General features: G+C 53.2%; 1 protein-coding gene across 3 annotated transcripts; it reads right to left on the minus strand.

Annotated features, from left to right (window-relative positions):
• Positions 1-408: 408 nt before the first annotated feature.
• Positions 409-20,398, minus strand: CFAP410 (cilia and flagella associated protein 410). Of its 3 annotated transcripts, XM_058523227.1 has the most exons (7): positions 20,290-20,398; positions 12,474-12,492; positions 10,766-10,812; positions 7,034-7,263; positions 5,801-5,972; positions 4,819-4,912; positions 410-2,511 (listed from the first exon to the last, which is right to left on the minus strand). In XM_058523227.1, the coding sequence occupies exons 1-7, from the start codon at positions 20,364-20,366 to the stop codon at positions 2,380-2,382; spliced, it is 771 nt and encodes a 256-aa protein (XP_058379210.1). In that variant the 5' UTR covers positions 20,367-20,398; the 3' UTR covers positions 410-2,379. The 3 variants fall into 3 exon arrangements, with proteins under 3 accessions (XP_058379212.1, XP_058379211.1, XP_058379210.1); XM_058523229.1 differs by lacking the exon at positions 12,474-12,492 and having other exon boundaries at positions 409-2,511; positions 20,290-20,369; XM_058523228.1 differs by lacking the exons at positions 10,766-10,812; positions 12,474-12,492 and having other exon boundaries at positions 409-2,511.
• Positions 20,399-20,476: the final 78 nt, after the last annotated feature.

Here is a 20,476-nt window from a genome sequence, read left to right on the forward strand (position 1 = left end):
TTCTCCCGAAACTCGTCCCCAGGCACCAAGAGCAAAGGGCACCGTGAACTTCATCTTCCCCAGAGCTCAGAGCTCACCTCCCGCCCTGTGTAGGGGAGCAGAGGGGGAGGGCCTCCGGCTCAGCAAGCTCCTGTGCTGTGGGGCGCTTAGGGCCCAGCCCCAGCGCCGTGGGGTGAAGGTCCCCACCCAGTGGCAGGAGACAGATGGTGTCGCCTCCACATGGGAGGCTCCAGTGGGGGGACACCGGCCACTTCCTGGTCCTGGTTATGCTTTGGCCTGGCCCAATCAGTGTCACACGCTGGATGAGGACTCAGTTCTTGGGGTGGAAGCCCCTCGGCTTGTCCTGCCAGATGAGTGTTGGAACCTGCACAGCTGTGCATCAGCCACTGGCCCTGGTGACCAGCTGGGTGGTGCCTAAAACACAGAGTGACCGCTCTCGCCCCTGGACAGCGGCTCTGCAGTGAGGACACGGAGTGTCGGGCCCACCTATGGCTGGACTGCCCAGCATTTCTAGCTGGGTGATGTGTCCTCCTGGGTCTCAGTCTCTAACGGGACACATGCACAGGGTGTAATGCCAACACCTGCTCTGCTCTAAAGCCCGGCTCTCAGGGTTACTTGGGGAGAAGTCCAGAACAGGGACTGTAAAGGGCCTGTTAATGGCCAGAGGCCACGGGTTCCAGGCCAAGGGTGGACATGCTCTGTCCTCGGTCCAGCCTGAAGGCTTCAAAAGGGCACCGAGTGAGCGGGTAGCCAGGAGCAGGACCTGGCGAGCTGACGGGAGGCTCTGAGGAGGGCAGCTCACCCTGACCAGGGTCCAATTCAAGGGTCCCCAACTGAGGTGTACCAGGTCACGGGGCAGGCGGGAGTTCGTGTGAGCCCCGCCCAGTGGATGGGAAAGGGACGGTGTTCTTAACATAACCACGTCCAACTTGTTCTCACCAAGATAACGCTTTATTGAGAGCGTCCTGTAATTACAAGAGAAGGCACACACACGGGCTCTGCGCCGACCCTTCCTAGCTGCCACCAGGCAGCGACTCCTTGCTTCCCACTGCTCAGAGCTCACCCCTGGTCCTGAAGAACTACAGAAGAACTCCGCAGATAAACCGCCCACCTAGCCTGGGCTCCCACAGCTGGTGGGCAACAGCCTTCCTTCAACAGCTGGGAACGGCCCGCACCACAAGCGCAGCATCATCTTCAAGGAGAGCGTGGTCTGCCAGGCGCTGTCACTCCATCACTGGTTTCTCGCACATGTGGTGGTGAAGTCACCCCTTCGCTTTGTGTGGCTCTGACACAGCTGGCATGTCCTCAGCTCGCACAGGAATGTGGATGTTCCCCGCAACAGGAAGAAAGGGGCGGACAGAACATCACTCTTTCCCTCTCCGGTCCCAGTCATTTCAACTGCAGTAAGAACGGGCTTTTCTCTAAGGGCTCAGGGCTCACACCCCTCCCCTTCCACGTGGAGGCATCCTCGGCTTTTGGGGGCACTAGGAGGGACCCCCAGGGCTGCAGCATCATGGCCCAGATCCTGTGCATCATGTAAGGCCTGATACTCCTCCCAGAGGAAGAAAATGTTTTAGACGCAGTTTCCACAAGGCTGCCGTTTCCCACCTAGCTGCTTCACCTGTGGCTGCCCCGGGGCCCCATACGGCAGTGGCAAGCCGGTCTGTCCAAGCCCTCTCCAGCCGGGTCAGCACAAACCCTCTGCATGGCTGCTGGGCTCTCAGGAAGGGACAGAGAAAAGAGGAAGCACGTCCCTCCCAGCCCCTGCCATTCAAACACAACGTCCCCAGCGGGCAGCAGGAGGCTGTGTGTGCTGATGCGAATGCAGGGCAGCTTGTCTCTCTAAGGATGCTGTCATTCTGGAAGTCTCTGTGGTCTATCTCACGACCGAGTCAGAGAACTGACATGGGAAAGCATGGGTGAGCAATGGCTCTGACCTTTGAAAAGCACGTCCAGAGCGTGTCTGTCACTCAGGAAATGTCTGCTTCCAGATCAGACTTGGCAAAAATATTTATTAGGGAGAACGGCCTGCGAAGCCCACCTTCAGGAAGAGCTAGGTCAAGGTGGGCCCTCCCGATGGGCGTCCAGGCCTGGGCCTGGCATGTGGTTGGGACCCCTCACGGTGGAGGGCACAGGAACGGGTCTGCCCAACAGTGCCCAACGCCCCTTCTGCCCTCGCCGGGGTGGCCGGCGTGCGCCCAGAGCTCAGCTTTCCTGGGCGGGCTGAGGCGTCCTAGGGAGGCAGTCCTGCGTGCAGGGACTCAGCTCGCAGGTCCAGGGGAGGCCGCGGCTGTGGCAGTGACCCTGTCTCTCAGGTGCTCGGGACCTCGGGGCAGGGTCCTGCGAGGAGGGCCTGCCAGCTTGGGGCCCTGCTGACGGTCACTCCATGTCCTCCTGCAGCTCCGGCTTGTGCAGGGTCTGGAGCTGGCTGACCACGGTCTGGTGGACGGCCTCCAGCCCCTCGGTGTCCAGTTCTCGCAGCAGCAGCAGGATGGCGGTCAGCACGTTGTTCTGGGGGCACAGGGAGTCACTGGCTGAGCACTACGCCCCGCACCGTGATGCACTGGTCCCTGGCCAGTGTCACGTGCACATCATGGTTACCGGCCTTCAGGAGGGGCGGGCCTTCCGGGCAACCAACAACAGACCACTCGGACAGAGAGCCGGGCAGCCTGAAGCCTCAGCCGTGGCACTGGTGTGGCTCACCGCATCTCACGCTCACAGCCTTGAAGCCCAGGGAGGCTGAGTGACTGGCCTTTGGTCACACAGCTGGTCAGTGATAGAGCAGCATTAGAGGCAGGCTGAGTGGCCCAGAATGGCACTCAGTAACACGTGCTCAGATACATGTGCTTATGTGTGTCGTGCGTGTGTACGTCCATACATCTACACACAGTTTCTACTGTCATTTCTGCCGGAAACATGTGGGAAGGATTTTGCACACAGGGGGCTCCTTAAGCTGATTCTCGTGAGATGAATGGAGGAATGGTGTGAGCTGGGAGCACACCGCAATGTGAGATCTGCTCAGAGGCTCACACACGGGACAGAGCATGGAGCTTCTGGAGCCCCTGCTCCATGGCCTACACCCTGGGTGCCCACCCCTGAACGCCCCCAACACTCTAAGGCTTCTGCTCCCCTCGAATCTCACTCGGCTCCCCACGTCCCCAGGGTCTCCCTGGCACCTGCATCCTTGCACTCAGGAGCCTGTGGGGGGCTTGCCGCCCACTGGGGCACCCAGCCTGGCTGGGACTGTCCATGGCAGGGCCTGGGCCCTTCCTTCCTCTACTGCCCAGAAGCAAGTGTGCCTGTGTAAGCAGCTTGCATGATTTCTAGTTTGCGTTTATGGGAGCACAGAGTTGAACCAGTGTTTCCAACTCTGGTCCACTGTCCTCAGCTCTGCAGAGGCCCCAGGCGGGGGGAGGAGGGAGCTTCGGGCCTCAGCCCCCTGCAAGGACAGGCCTGCTCCTGGGGACTGTGTCTCTATCCAGGCTCCTCCCGCAATGCGTCAGGGAAGTATGTGCACGGACCACTGAGCTGGCTCCACACAGCCACCTCTCTGAGAAGCAAAGTCCTGAGGGGACACTGACCTGCAGGTGGGGGGATGGGCCATAGGCCCAGCGATGGCTCCCCAGACCGGCCATCAGTCTGCAGCCACATCTGTTCGCAGCTCTTGGGGACACTTTTCATGGAGGTTGGGCTGGCACTTTCCAAGGCCGGGGCCCCCATCTATCCATGTCTGGACCTCCCACAGGCTCTGCATGCACTGCGAGTGGTCACTGAACGAATGACTGAGCCCTAGCCCACAGTTTCAGGCCAACCCCACCCTTTGACTGTGGGGCCCTGCCTATGTGAGCCCACGTGGAGACCACAGTACCCCGACAGCTGTGGTCAGGCCAAGCCAGGCCCCGCAGGGCTGAGGACAGCCGGGCACCCTGGGAGCAGGTGCTGAGGGGTCATGGGCCTCCCTCACAGACCCCGGTTCTGCTCAGGCAGCCCCTTCCCACATGACCAGGTGGTAAGGTCTCCACTGGGCCAAGCTAGCCGTGGTGACCCTGGTCTCCGGGCCAGTGACTGGGTCTGGCTTGGGGACGTGAGCAATTCCAGCTGATGAAACCAAGACTGCTGGGGGTGAGGTGGGGGAGGCACACAGGGGAGCAGCTGTTTGCCGATAAGATGACACACAGGGGATGTAATGTCCCCTGTCCTTCTGTTGGGTGTGACCCTGGACGAGAGGTGTCAGCCCTGTGACCAAGAGGGGCATGAGCTCAAGGACGAGCCAGAGTGACGCGGGCAGCAGACAGGAACCCAGGTCTTCCACAACGTCACCCAGCTGCCCACTTGACCCACTTCTTGTTAGTCAATGACCCATTATTCCTTACAGGGAAGCCTCTGGAGCCACGGGGCCTGCTTCCTGGTCACTGCACGGTGACACGGCATCCACCCTGGCCAGGACGAGGAGTCCCCACCTCTAACTGCAGGCAGGAGGCCACTCCACAGCAGCAAACCTCTGCGGTTCAAAGCACTGCCACAGCAACCTAAGCCCAGGCCAGATGCGGGGTCCTGCCTGCAGCCTCAGGCCCTCGGCAAACCCCGCGTGCTGGGAGGCCCAGTCGCACACACGTGCACACCCTCCCCCGCCCTTGTGCCTCTTCTGATAATCAGCTTAGATCAGACGACTGGCCAGCCTCCCACCTTTTGGGGCCTGGCTGTGAGGCCCCGAAACGTCTCCAGCCCCTGTCCCCACCCCAACCCCCGCAATTCCCACATCCTGGGCAGAGACAGCGGTGGCCACCTCTGGCCAGGATCACCTCCATCACTACTCACCCTGTTCCTGCGACTGCTCACAGCGTCCCTCTGTGGGAAGGAAGGAAGCTGGTCCCGTGAAGCGGGCTTCAGGCCGAGCTGCCCCTGGATGCTGCTGTGGGTGGGGGACGACAACGGTGCGTGAGGCCCGAGGAGCGCAGGGCCCGGCGGCACCTTCACAAGCGTCTGTAGGGTCAGATCCCAGAGCCCGGGGCACAGCGACAGAGACTCCTGCGCATGAGTCTCCACCCCTCAGTACGCAGGGAAACACCGCTACGTGACACTGCTCTGGAGGGATGGAGCACCGGACAGAAGGGTGGAACTGGTGGATTCGTGGCCCCAGCACTTATTTCTCTGTGATCCCATTGGGGGCCACTCCCTGCACCTGGAGCTCCCCCAGGGCCGGGGGGGTCACTAAACACAAAAGATGTGTGAGAGAGCCCCTGACACAGGGCGGCGGACGCAAGTGCCCACCACTGAGGCAACATCCAGACCTCCCCGTGCAGAAAACAGAAAGGGAGACTTCATCTGCTACGGGGAAGCTCAGCCTGGTGGCCCCGCGGTAAACGCGGTCTCTACAACATCCGCCACGTTCAGTTCCTGCTCACAACGTCCGTGACAATCAGGGAACAGCCCTCAGAGGCCGCCCAAGCCCTGTTTGAGGTGGTCTTTGGGTCGGGGAGGGCCGTTCCTCAGGGCCCACATGCCCCCCCACCGGACTCCCTGAGGCTGTACAGCAGCTCAGGCAGCCACGGCCACGTGGCTTTCCCTCCTGCCCACTAATCCACTGCACCGCATCCCACCTCCAGGCCACGCCCACACAAGCTCCTGTGTCCTGTGCCTCCTCCTGGACACACCACTGACACCAGGTTGGGGGCGACAGAGAGCCACAGACAGGAAGAACCACCCTGAGCAATTCCCTTCCCTCACTCCCCAGAGACGAAGCCACAGGATGGCCCGGTGACTCTCGGTGGGAGGACCGGGACAGGCTCCGCTGGCGCACCTGGCCTCCTCCTCGCCGTAGCTCAGCGGGTCCCGTTGCATCTCGGCAGTGGCGCTCATGGTGCTCAGGGCGTAGGGCAGCTCGGGCCGGCCGTTCCCCGTGCCCTCTAGGCTGGGGGCCGTGACCTCCTCTCCCTCCATCAACGCTCGGGCCAGCTCCTCCTCGGTCACAGCTTCGGGGTCAAGGAGAGGGGCAAAAGCGTCAGACCGGCCTCACGCACACCAGCCCCACGAGCTGCGGCTCTGTCTTCACTGCAGCATCAGCCCAGTTTGCTTTAGAAAAGAGGCGTCTGTCTGCCCACCTGATGGCCAGCAACCCGAGAGCAGGACCGGGTCCTGCCACTGTCACATCGCCCCCCCAGCACTTGCTGGACACACAGCAGATGGTTAACAACTGCTTGTGAATGTGAATTCCACCATTTGCCAAAAGCAAACACTCAAAAAAACCCAAATTAAGATAAATTTTAAAAAGGAACAGAATACATCACATTTATTCCATTTCACTCACATGTGACTAATTTCCCTGAAGTTTATTTATATGAAAATTGTTCATCTGGGAGAAAATCATTGTGCACATGTGACAAGGATTAGGAACCAGCACACAGGGAACGCCAGTGCACTAACAAAAAAGGCACGGCCCCTGGAAATGGGCTGGACCTCACTGGAGGCCGGAGCACAAACCACCCACTGCCCATGACGAGCTGAGCTGCTCACCTCAGGGTGATGGAGATGCAGATTAAAACCACAGGGAGGCGGCCATCCACACCTCCAGCAGCAAGAGCGAACACCAGGTAACCCAGCGCTGGGAGGGCGAGGAGTGAGGGGTGCACCCTCACCTGCCGGTGGGAGCATGGGGATACCACCACCTCGCGTCCCCATGGACCAGCAGTGACACTGCTTGGCCGGCCGGGACACTCGCCTGTGCTCCCCAGGGTGTGTGGATGAGTGTTGGAGCCGAGTGTACTTAACAAGGAAAGGAGAAGAAACAGCTCAGCGGTCAACAGCGGGGGGATGAACAATTGTTAGGGTCCAGAGATGCTGCCCTGTGCGGGTAGGCCATGCCCAGTAATCGGATGACCCTGACTTTTGAAGGAGCAGCACGAATCTGGGGGACACCCCTGAGGAGACCGCAGAGAAGGAGGCACCCACAAAGTCTCGAGAGATCCGAGTTTGCAGAAAGGGCGGGGAGGGGGAGGGACTGCCCAGCTCAGCTGCGGCACCTGCGGACACCTACCCTGGTTGTCCAGCTTCTGCAGCTGGGGCAGGTTGCGCAGGACGGTCATGCGGTAGAGGTGGGGGTTGGCGCCGCAGCACGGGTTCTCGGCCAGCCACAGCACGCGGAGACGCGGCAGGCCCTTCAGGTAGAAGAGCTCGGCCAGGCTGGGGATGCGGTTCTTCCTCAGGTAGAGCTCGCTCAGCTGCTGGCACTGGCTCACGGGCTCCAGGGTGGACACGCTGTTGACGCTGCATGGAGACCGCAGGGTTAGCAGCTGCCTCCCGCATGCCCGGCATGTGTGCCAGGCACCCCTCCACCCTGTCTCGTTGCAATTGTGAACACCAGAAACCAGCCCTCCCGGGGCTGGGCCCAGCTGCTCTCTCCTCAGGAGGAGGTCAAAATCGGCTGTAATGAGTCAAGTTCAATGAAGACCCCAGGAGACCTCAGAGGAGGAAGCTTCAGGGCAGAAGTCCCTTAACTGAAGGTGTGGGCGGCAGGGACAGCCCCTCTGGCCTCCTGCTCCATTTAGGCCTCGAGGAGTCAGCGTGGGGGGAGGGATGTTTTACTCTCACGTATAGGAGAGGAAACGCAGACCCCCAAGGGGTAAGCACTGCACCCCAAAGCAGGCGGTGCTAGAAAAGCCCACGGCAAATGTGAGTAAGCTCCATGTTACACAGAACTGAGCACTGGACTTCCGAACCCCACATCTAAAAAAACCCAAGCGTATGGGTTTAAATTTGGTTCCACAGAATCATGAACACATCAGAGACAGAAAACCAGCTGGGATTGAGGCAGAGCCCTGCGGGTTTAAACTGACACGAGCAGAATCATCCACCTCCACACCCAGACAGGCCGGGCTGCTCACACGCTCAGCTCAGGGCGGGGCCCAGCATCCTCCGGCGTCCCCAGCCCCAGGCCCACTGCGCCCAGCGGCAGCGCCACACAGCCCGGTGCGTTCCTCCTCCACAGCTTTGTGGGACGCCGCTGTCCCCTGCAGAGCTGGAGGCCGTGAGTCGGGCTACTCTGTGGGACCCTGCCCGATGTGCGAGACCTATCTAGAACACTCTTTCCGGGAGGCTGCATTTGTGTTTGCACGCACGTTGAAGGGATGTCACAGTTCTCCCTCAGGGACACCATACTGGACACTTGCTTGTTAATGCAGTTACTGGTGGGGGTGCTGTGCTTGGCACATGGGTTATCTCACTTAGCAGCTGGGTGTGGGGTTGACACCACTCGCTCTTAAGCGAAACGCAGGCTTTGGAATCCTCGAGATGGAGGAAGCTGCCCAGGGCACAGGCAGTCAGTGTAAAGCGAGGAGGTGAGCCTGCAGCCTGGCCTGGAGGCCCCCTTCTTGACCAGGGGGCTAACACCGCCTTTGCTGTGGACTGAATGCTTCTGTCCTCCCCGAAAACCTATGATGACATCCTAACCCCCAATGTGGTGTTGGCAGGAGGGGCCTTTGGGAGGTGAGTAGGTCGCGTGGGTGGAGCCCTCATGAATGGGATTAGTGCCCTTAAAAAGGGGACCTTGGAGGCCAGCCCGGTGGCATAGTGGTTAAGTCCGTGCACTCAGCTTCGGCAGCCCGGGGTTTGCAGGTTTGGATCCTGGGCGCCAACCTGCACACCACTTGTCAAGCTATGCTCTGGTGGCGTCCCACATATAAAGTGGAGGAAGATGGGCACAGATGTTAGCTCAGGGCTAATCTTCCTCAGCAAAACAAAAAGGGACCCCAGAGAGCCTGCCCGTTCCGCCATGTGAGGACACAGTGCAGAGATGGCTGTCTATGAACCAGGAAGCGGGTCTTCACCAGACACCCTAATCACGGACTGCCAGCCTCCATATTGTGAGAAGTACATGTCTGTGTTTGAGCTGCCCGGTCTGTGGAATTCCGTTACAGCAGCCGGAATGGACAAGGACAGCTTCCCACCCCCGGCGCTCAGACCACAGTGCAATGGATTCACCCACAAAAGGACTGCCCCCTGTTTTCAGGCAGCAATGCCCACACGGCGTGGCCCCACTAGTTCCAATGCAGCCAACGTCCAGGCACCGTGTACCTGAGCCTGGTCAACAACCCCGGGCACTGCCCTTCCTCCACGCTGTGTACATGAGGACCTGCTGCTCAGAGAGGCCCAGAATCGCACAGACAGAGCATGGCAGAGACAGGGTTAAAGTCACACCTGCCTCAGAGGTTCCTGCTATTCTGGGGAAATGGAAAGCTATCATCTGTCAGGTCAGGCTTTCTGGGGCGCAGGCTCAAGTCCCAGCTCCACTGACAATTGTAACGAGTAAACGACATGACAGAAGTGGCATGAGCACACTTGCTACATGCTCCACGATCCCGACTGTAGCCGCTCCTCATCGCCCTGTGAGGTGGGTGCTGGTATTTTCTCCCTATTACAGATAGGGAAACCAAGGCACAGAGATCCAAGCCTTGCCTGAGGTGGGAGAGCAGCTCCAGGCCCATACGTTCATCTCACGAGAAGGCATGGCAGTGACAGGACAGGCTCGGGCTGGGGCTGGGGGAGCCGTGAGCACAAGGTGGGTGGACATGGGGGTCCACCAGGAGACCATGGAAGGCACAAAACAGAAGGAGCGGAGGGGTTGATGAGGGACAAACAGTGGCCATCAGTGTGATCAGGAAGGTAAGTCACAGGGGTCTGCAAGGGACCAAGTGCCTATGACCCCCACGTTTAGGGCGACTTCCAGAACCTTCTGAACTACCAAACAGGCAGAGTATGCCTTCCTTGCAGGGTTTCAACTCTGTGAGGTTTTACACGGGGGGACTTGCAAAAAGCACCCACGCTAGCATCTGGCAAGTAGTGGCAATCCACAATTGTGGGCTCCCTCCCAGGGTCTAGATGGGCAGGAGTGAGTTCGGGGGCAGAGTACGTTCCTCCCTCCCCCGACCCCCCAAATACTCCCCGGCTGCCTGGAATCCCAATGACAGTGTTTGGTTAATTCAAGGTTTCCTACGTCTGTTAAAACGCCAATGGCGGGCTGGCCCCGTGGCTTAGCGGTTAAGTGCGCGCGCTCCGCTACTGGCAGCCTGGGTTCGGATCCCGGGCGTGCACCGACGCACCACTTCTCCGGCCATGCTGAGGCCGCGTCCCACATATAGCAACTAAAAGGATGTGCAACTATGACATGCAGCTATCTACTGGGGCTTTGCGGGGAAAAGAAAGGAGGAGGATTGGCAATAGATGTTAGCTCAGAGCCGGTCTTCCTCAGCAAAAAGAGGAGGATTAGCATGGATGTCAGCTCAGGGCTGATCTTCCTCACACACACACAAAAAAAAACGCCACTGGCTCTGGACGAGGTAACTCTTATCAATGACAGATCACGTGACACACAGAAACTGGCAGAGCTCCTAGCAGTGAGGGAACCAGGAGGGCAGAGAAGGCTGGGGCGCTGGGGCGCTGGGGGCAGACGCGGCCACTGTGAGGTTGGCTGCTCATCGTTAAGAGGGCGGCATCCACCGACTGCAGTGAGGGTGGGCAGGGACGCAGCAGGGCGTGCTCAACGGGGGGGCCCAGGTTCCCTCCAGAAAAGCGGTCGCAGCGCGGTGGGAGCTGAGGAGCAGCCAGGCTCCCCTGATGGCCGTGGGCCGCCTCCCCTACACAAGCGGCCCTCCCAGACTTTCCCTGGGAGTCTTGGGGTTATCTGACGTCCCGCGGTTCTGGGGAGGGATCTGAAGGCTCTCCCCCTCTTTCAAGCCCCAGTGACTCAGAGTGACAGCAGGAGTTTAGGTACCTGAGGGTAATCACTTCCAGGCTTGGCATTTCCCGGCAGATGGAGATCTAGGAAGGAAAAGAGTGTGATGTAAACAAACATACGTACAGAGAACAGATCGGTGGTTACCAGAGGGGAAGGGCGTGGGGGGAGTGAAAGGGGTAAAGGGGCACACGTGTACAGTGGACGGATAGCAACTAGACTTCTAGTGGTGAACATGATGTGGTCCTTACAGAAGTCAAAACATAATGAGACTTATATAATGTTATAAGCCAATGTGACCTCAAAAAAAAAAAAGAATGTGATTGTAAACATTGCTGGGCACCGGCACTGTGACATCACCTCTCTCTATCAGCCCAATGGAGAATCCAGTTGAAGGCACAGTCAACTCCACTTCAAGGGCCTCCACGGCAGAGTAGCCTCCCTCACCTCGCCAGGGCTCGCACAAAATACTCAAGAGCATGCTGGGCTCTGCACTACACTCTACCCTGCAGCCTAGACAACTCCCCCAACCGGGAGGAGAAATGTGCGTGCTCTAACACTTTAAACAGCATCATCACCATCAAACACTGCCAGCTGTGGATATAGAGCACTCCTAATTTCAGATGCCCTCAAAGCACATCAGGTGAGGGGACCTCAATGCCCCTATGCTGGACAGAACCTTCCTTCTTGCTGTCCCTGATGTACAAGGAAAGGACGAAGCCCCTTCTTGCCAACAAAGCTGGGCCAAAAGGGAGACAGGCTTGAAATGGGATCTCAGATCACATTAACACTGTCGATGCAGTGGAAAGAGCAGCGAGGTGCTCAGATTGGCCCATAAAGGCACCCCAACCTGTAAGGCTGATGAGTGGTGTAGCCCCAAATATCTCCGTGCCTGCTGTACGCTGGCCTGGAGCCAGCCGGGCCCCGGACCTCACCTGACCTCAACTAGCTCATGGTTTGGTCAGAACGCTTCACACTTGCAATGGGTTCATTTTCTGCTACGGTGGTGCTTTTGTTTTTTGGGGTTTTTTTTGCTGCTGAATGAGAAGCACTTTGGCTATAGCAGGAGGTGGAGTCGGCTTTTCCGGACAGCCCAGTTACTCAGTGTTTCCAACTTTGTTTCTAAGGAAAGGTACAGTTCAAGTTACAAAACAAAAGGAGATAAGAAAGAAGTGGCTGGTACACAAAGTCTGTGTAAGTTGGGGACATTCAGTCTAGAAGAGAGAGAGAGAGAAAGGGAAAGAAATCTATTCCTAGGCCCACAGCCCAGCTCGGCTCTGCGCACTGCCCCCCCATGAGGCCCCATCTCTTCCTGCCATGCGGGGGCAGGGGAGCATGATGCTGGATCTGACCAAGGGGAGGAGCTGAAGTGACAACCCTCCTCAGTGACATGAAGTCCAGGCACCTACAAAAAAAGACTCCCAGCCAAGCGCACTTCTCTGTAAAGTCAACCAAACCCCTGGGATTCCTCCAGGGCAGAGCAGGGGCTGCACTTTGGCTCTGCTCCCTCCTCTGCGAGGCCTGCAGGACACAGGGGCCTTTGATCCACATGAGAATAGTCAAAGGAACTCAAAATAAACTTGGGCTTTAGAGAGTATTTTCTTCATTAGCGGCTCTGCCTTATGAAGCACCGCATTAGGGGACGAATCGAATGGGTGCCCTTCTGTCAACTGAACAACTCTCCTGGGGAAGAGGCTACAGCTTTGGGGATCAGGGAGCATTTGGAGATGATCAACATAATACTTACATCGGTGAGGCGGCTGCCCCTGGGGAGGAAAAGACACATATACTTTAATTTTGTTACAGTTGAATACAAAAAATTAAAAACAAAAATTCCAAAAATTAGTGACAAATGCCTACAAACTTTAAGATTCTATGATTTCAATGACAAAGTAAAAGAAAGCTTGCCCAGATAACCAAGAACGATGTCAAAAATTGTTTCTTGGTTGATTTAGAACAAAACTATACACGTTTGATGCTGGAGGGTGACTTCACAGACTAAGGAGTGGCAGAGGTTGCTCCATTTGGAGGACACAAAGATCTACGCATTCTCAAGGCTGTCGCATAGCAGGATAATTTCTGTCATTAATGTAAATAAACAAGTGAGTCTTTATAAGAGGCCAAGTTCAAAGGCTAAACATGTAACTTATGAAACACACTTTAGAAAGGCTGAAATAGAGTTGTTGTTTCTCCCTGCTTAGAGAAAGTATGATAGCCTAATGCAGAACACAGGGATGCATTATTGAAAACAAATGACAGGGGATATTGTGGCCAAAATACCAGCTGTGCCAGGGCAATAAAAAGGCTTAATAAACAGGCAGAGCTCCCTGTAGTCAATCGGCCGACACCACAGGAGTAAGGTCTGCTCTTGGCTCAGCTCCCCACGCCCCACCTGAACTGCCCAGTTCACAGAAGCGCGTGAAGCCTGGCTCTGAGTCCCCATCGAACCATGTAGGTCTTTCAGGAGTTGAGGAAGCATTCTGGTCCTTCCTTGGCCCAGCTAGACCTGGCCACCCTGCCCTTGAGCCTGCACTGACTCCACAGCACCTATATCCCGTCGTGTCACCTCCCAGGCAGTGAGTCACCTCGAGACAGCACCTCCCACCCAGGACTCAAGTTCAACAATGTTTACTGAATCATTACTTTAGAGTCTCAGTTCTCTTTCTTTCCCCCTAGAAATGGTATTGTGGAAATTAATAAAAGAAACTTTAACTAAACTGGAGTCGGGAAGGCTTGTAGGGGGAGCTCTCACCCCCATCACACATCATCAATTACACCAACTAGGAAGAGATGTACACTTGCATCTCGGGTGGAAAGTACAACTACTTTTCTACTGAAGGAAGATTTCTCTCCCCTCCCAGCAACATCCCAGCCAATGAGAAACCGTTGCTGCCCTGAACTGTTACTCCCCACTCCCCACAGCCCCTCCCTCTCCCCCTTTTTCTCCATAAAAGCAGTTCCCCTCCTTTCTTTTCCAGATTTGCCTGTGGTTCACCATAGCACGCACACCCCGAACTGCAACTCTTTTGGCTATTCCCAAATGAACTCATTTTGAGAGAAAATAACAGGAAATTTTATTTTTTAAGTTGACAGTATTAATCCCCTTGATCTCCCACCTTGTTAGTAGACATGGCTCCCAGTGACTGGCAATGTCAGAAATCAGACCCATCCACGGAAGGATCTATCTGCCCCACTAAAGGTACCTAGAAGCCTGACAACAGTCTTCAAGGCAATTCCAATTGTTTCAAGCAAGGATAGCAGGTTTGGAGCCTGGGTCTGAAACACCACCACTCGGGGTCGGGAGGGGGGTGGGAGTGAAAATTCTGGAATGACCTTTGCCAATGGCCACCAGAGCATGTGGCAGCACCTCCCAGAGGCTGTGTGCCCCTGGGACTGGGCAGGCTAGCCTAGGGCAGGGGCCAGGAATGCTTGGCCCCTGACTTAACATAAATGTCGCCATGTTTGTCCATTTGGTGACCCTGGGAAACCACCCACACTAAAAAAATGCAGAGCAGCTGCTTGTGGTGGGAACCGGCCCTTCTCTCACAATACTAGCTGCAATTATTTAGGTTATAAATCTTGTGGGATGTCAAGGACAGGCACAGGCCGGCCATCTGTGCCGGTCCGAGATCAGTGCTGGGAGTTACAGTGCACGTACACACGCCATAACAGTGAGAAGGAAAAATACCAAAAGTTCCCATCGAGATGGTCTCTAAGTAGAAACATGCATAAAAGCAACTCACAATTCTGCTTGGGTGAGAGTTTCGCCTGTGGGGGGACGCCTTGCCCAGGACCTCTTTCCATGGGCACTCCTGCCTAGCCGTGTCAATTAAAGGGACTCTCTGCCGTGTAAGGGCGTGGATGTTGTGAGTACTCGATCTGATGTTTTCTCTTTTTGATGAATCTGATGTTTCTCTTTTCAATTGATCTGATGTTTTTCCCTCTCGGTCGATCTCATGTTTCTCTTTTTCGATCGATCTGATGTTTTTCCTCTTTTGATCGGCACTCCCGCCTAGCCGTGTCAGTCAAAGGGATTCTCCCAGCATAGGGGCGCGGATATTGTGAGTGCCGATCTGATGTCTCTCTCCGCCCCCGCCCCCCGTCTCTCACTCTCCCCTATTTTTTTCCATTGTTATTGAATTACTATTTGCTTCTGCTTCTGCTATAGTATACTCGTGTATATACATATATATATATACAGCCTATTGTCTTCCTAATAAATATATGCACTATTTCTCACTAAAACCAGTATATTGGTGTCTTATCGAGCCAAAACAGTCCATTCCATAAGTCAATCCAAACGTGCCCCTTCTTCCCACTCCTGACACAACATTTTTGGCGCTGTGAGCAGGACTGACTGGGAGAATGGCCTTTATGTTCAAACGCACCAATACTGCTACCACCCCCGTTGCAATTCCCAGGTGGGAAGACCCTCCTTTTTGTGTTTTGGCTGAGGAGTGGGCCTGCCAGTTGGGCCTCTGTGAATCTTGGGACATTGGGTTGCGCTGACATGAACCACTAGATGTCACTAAAGCTTTTCAGTCAGTAGAAAGGAGAGGCAAGAATGATGCTTCTTTTCTAGCACGGAGGAGCTGGTGCCTGTTAACTGCTTACCGTCGGGCTACTGAGGACAGAGATAAAATACGAAGAGAGAAGGCACTTTTGGAGAAAGAAATGTCAGACTTACAGTCCCGACTGGCTGTGATTCAATGCCAAACTTATGTTTTGGGAGATCAGGCTCGTAATTACCAACATATAGCAGAAAAAGCAGCTGTGAGAGCGGCTAAGTATAAATATAAGAAGAGGAAAGAAAAAGTAAACAAACAAAAAGAACATATGGCAATAGCCTCTGCTGGTCCTGAGTGGGACCCGGATACTTGGGATGGTGATATTTGGGATGATGATTCAGAGGGGACTGATTATGAAGAAGAGCCTATCCCCCGACCTAAACAGCCAGAAGCACGCCCTCTGCGGCGCAGGTGAATGGAAACTAATGGGGAACATCTGGTCAGGAGGGACGAAGTAGATTTTACTCAGCAGGAAATTTCTGATTTCTTAGCTCAGGCCACGCAGAAGCCTCGTGAAACTATTTTGACTTGGTTAGTTCGTCTATACGATACGGGGGCTACTGGGATCAACTTGGATGCTGGAGATACATTTAAGTTTGTGACACTCTCCAATGACCCAGTAATACGGGGAGCTTTCCGAGATTGGAGCGTGAATGCTCACCACCCGAATGATCATGGACAAAACTCTGATGGTACAACTTTATTGGCTCTTGCAGTAAAGGGAGCTCAAGACAAATATCCTACGGATGATATTTGGCTGGACACTGATAGACCATGGTATATTTTAAAAGACTGTGTCCAAAAACTGAGAAAAGAAACAGTAAAGAGGGCTGTGTTTTTGGGGCCTGGTGAAGTCTTAAATAAAATGGGTCTAAGCATCCAGGTTCATAATAAGCTAATTCAAACCGCTTCCCCCACATATAAACAAGTTATGACTCTATTAATGAATGACACTGAGAATCCTATTTCGGGGATTATAGATAAAATTATGCAATTAGGAGATTTGGGGGACTGGGAGGCTAATAAGCCTCCTTCCAATAAAAGGGAAATGAAAGATCAAATGTCACAGAAAGACATGTTCATGGCCCTGCTACAAGCAGGAATTCCAAAAGATCAAGTAGATGGGCAGACACAAGGGATCTATGGAAACTATATTAAAAAAGGGGTTAAATGTAAAGAAGGTCAGCACGGAAGAGGGGCCTCCCCCGCTAAAGAAACTGTATGTACCCCTGTCAGTCCTAGCGCGCCTCCCGCAGCAGATCCATTGCTTGCAGGACATTGGGACTGAGAAACAGGCCAAGCCACCTTGCTGCTTGAGACCGCTGCCACTATTTGGTGGGATGCACGCCCCCATGTCCCGTTAAAAATATATTGGAAAAATGGTTCAATTACTGCGGTATGAGCCGTAGTAGATACGGGGACGGAGGCCACTCTCATTAGTGGAAACCCTACAAAGTTTAAGGGAGCACCAATTGTCATTACTGGATTGGGAGGAAAGGAAATTCCAGCCACAGCTGCTAAATTATGATGCAAATAGGCCAATTACCAAAACAAATGTATTTAGTAATGATTGTTCCAATACCAGAGTATATAATAGCAATTGACATTCTTAAGGGGCTCACCTTAAATCTTGCTATGGGAGATATCAATTCGCAATAAGAGCTGTTTCCTTTCACATACATGCAGTCATTGTGACACTACCCATTGCTACTCAGCTAATTAATAAAAAACAGTATAGAATCCCAGGAGGACAACAAGAGGTTTCTGACACCATTACAGACTGTTTAGCTGTAGGAGTATTAAAACGTGTTACAACAGCTTGGAATAATCCAATTTGGCCAGTGAAAAAAGGAGATGGTACCTGGCAAATGACAGTAGATTACTGGGAATTAAACAAAGTTACTCCCCCGATACGGGCTGCTGTCCCTGATTTGGTGTCCCTCACAGAGCCCATTCAACATCACCCTGGCACTTGGTATGCAATAGTGGACGTAGCCAATGCTTTCTTTACCGTACCAATTCCTGAGGAAGCCCAAGAGCAATTCGCCTTTACATGGATGGGCCAACGATATACATTTACTACACTCCCCCAAGGATATATACATAGTCTGACCATCTGTCATAGGCAGGTGGCTGAAACTCTTTCACCTTTTAAATTACCACCAGCAATGCAATTGACACATTACATAGATGATATAATGATACAAAAAACATCAGAAGAGACAACACAGGAGCAATTAACTAAATGAATAGAGCTTTTAACTACAGAAGGCTGGAAAACTAATCCAGCAAAAGTACAAGGACCCAGCACAACGATAAAGTTTCTGAGAATACTGTAAAATGCTGGTAAACAAGAAATTTTACCTAAGGCATGTCAAAAAATACTCGATTTTGCAGCCCCATGTAATAAAAAAGAAGCCCAAAGGTTTATTGGATTATTTGGATTTTGGTGGGCTCATATATCTCATCTTAGTTGTTTATTAGCTCCCCTATATAAAGTAACCAGGAAAAAATATGATTTTGTGTGGGGCCTCTCCCAGGAGGAGGCTTTTAAAGCTGTTAAACAAGCAATGCAGACTGCCTTAGATTTACGGCCTATACAGAAAGGACCTATTGAAATTCAGGTAGATGTTACTGATTGCTACGCTAACTGGAGTCTCTGGCAAAAGCAGCAAACTAAATGCTTTCCGTTGGGTTTCTGGAGCCGTAAACTTCCAGACACTAGCAAACATTACACACTCTTTGAGAAACAGCTAGTGGCTTGTTATTGGGCCTGATTAAATTCAAAAGGATTGACCTTAAACCATAAAGTTATATATTAAGACCTCAAATCCCTATAATGCAATGGATCCAAAGTAACCCCATTACACATAAAATTGGTCATGCTCAGGAGCCTAATATAATTAAATGGAAATGGTATATCCAAGATAGGGCAAAACCCGGACCTAAGGGAATATCACCATTACATGAACAAGCTTCTACATACGACATGGAGACTCAGATTTCCCCCACAGGGCAGCACGAAGAATCCCCCGCAAGACGGGGAGGCCCTTATGACTCTCTCATAGAGGAGCCAAAACAACATGCTTGGTTTACTGATGGTTCTGCTAAAGTTGTAGGGGGACTAAAAAACTAAAAGGAAGTAGCTTATAATCCATCCACTCAACAAACAATTGTTACTACTGGGGATTATGTGAGTAGCCAATATGCTAAACTTTATGCAATATATCAGGCAATACCACAGAAACAGGGGCAATAATGCTTCGTCTATACTGATTCATGGGCGGCGGCACAAGGATTGACAACATGGATGACACAATAAAAACGACGGGGATAAAAAATTGGAGACAAAGAAATATGGGGTCAGCCAATATGAAAAGATATTTGGAAATGGAGTAAATCAACCACTATTTCAGTATTTCATGTTGATGCTCATAGTCCTTGGATTTCAACAAAACAAAAATATAATGCACAGGTGGATCGACTAGTACAGATTTGCTCCACTGAGACTAATCCAGGATTAAGTGCAAATAATTACAAACAAATTAAACATCTGTCCTGTTCACTCACTCATGTTATGAAAGACACTGTTAGAGCTTTATTTACTATTTCTAAAAAATTACAAGAGTTACGAAAAAAAGCATTAATTCAACAAACAGCTGTAGATTACCTTTTCCTATTACATAAACTGTCATGTATTCAGATACCAGGAATATGTTGTTTTAATGTTACTGATGAAACCTCTACCTTAGACTCTGTAATCAATGACTTACAAAATCAAATTGATAACATTTCTTATTCCAAAGGATTGTTTAATTGGTTACCCTGGCACATGGGATCTATTTTTCGTGATTGCTTTGTATTTGTTTTATGCACTGGCATTGTCATCATGGGATGTATTATGCGTGGCTGTGTACGAAGTTCACTGTCTGTGCGGCTGGTTTCTTACGGATAACCAAGCAGCCTCGGCCGAGATGACTTAACGTAAATGTCGCCATGTTTGTTCGCTTGGTGACCCTGGGAAACCACCCACACTAAAAAAAATGCAGAGCAGCTGCTTGTGGTGGGAACCGGCCCTTCTCCCACAATACTAGCTGCAATCATTTAGGTTATAAAACTCCTGGGCTGTTATAAAAAACCGGCCATCTGTGCCGGTCCGAGATAAGAGCTGGGAGTTACAGTGCATGTACACACGCAATAACAGTGAGAAGGAAAAATACCAAAAGTTCCCATCGAGATGGTCTCTAAGTAGAAACATGCATAAAAGCAACTCACAATTCTGCTTGGGCAAGAGTCTCGCCTGTGGTGGGGAGGCCTTGCCCAGGACCTCTTTCGATGGACACTCCCGCCTAGCCATGTCAATTAAAGGGACTCTCCCCTGTGTAAGTGCGTGGATGTTGTGAGTACCTGATCTGATGTTCTCTCTTTTCGATCAATCTGATTTTTTTCTTTTTCGATTGATCTGATGTTTTTCCCTCTCGGTCGATCTGATGTTTCTCTTTTTCGATCTATCTGATGTTTTTCCTCTTTTGATCAGCACTCGCGCCTAGCCGTGTCAGTCCAAGGGACTCTCTCCAGCGTAGGGGAGCGGATATTGTGAGTGCCGATCTGATGTCTCTCTCTCGCTCTCCTGCTCTCCCTTATTTCTTTCCATTGTTATTGAATTATTATTTGCTTATGCTGTAGTATACCCATATATATATATTTCTTCCTAATAAATATATGCACTATTTCTCACTAAAACCAGCGTATTGGTGTCTTATTGAGCCAAAAGAGTCCGTTCCATAAGTCAATCCAAACTTTGTGCCCCTTCTTCCCTCGCCTGACACAACAGCCCCTTCACCCTGAACCCCCTCTGACTCTCCTGCAGGCCATTCCCAGCCCTGTCCCAGGACTGAGGTGTTGGGCGGGGGCCCTCGACCCAGGGAGGAGGTGTCAGGCAGAGGGGTCCCCGATGCTGGGCAACGAGGAGGACGCGCGGGGACGGCCCCTCACCAGCAGTTGAGCTTCCGCACGCTGTGCAGCTCCGAGGCCTTGGCCCGGGACAGGACCATCTTCCGCGTCAGCTTCATAGTGGCGGCCGCCCGACCCCCAGACCCCGGCCCGGCCCTCAGTCGCCGGCTACCCTGCAGGATATATCTGCTCCGCGGCGGCGCGTCTCCAGGGGCGGGGCCCGCGTCGT

The sequence above is a fragment of the Diceros bicornis genome, chromosome 27 (assembly GCF_020826845.1).
Source record: "Diceros bicornis minor isolate mBicDic1 chromosome 27, mDicBic1.mat.cur, whole genome shotgun sequence".
NCBI lineage: Eukaryota > Metazoa > Chordata > Mammalia > Perissodactyla > Rhinocerotidae > Diceros > Diceros bicornis.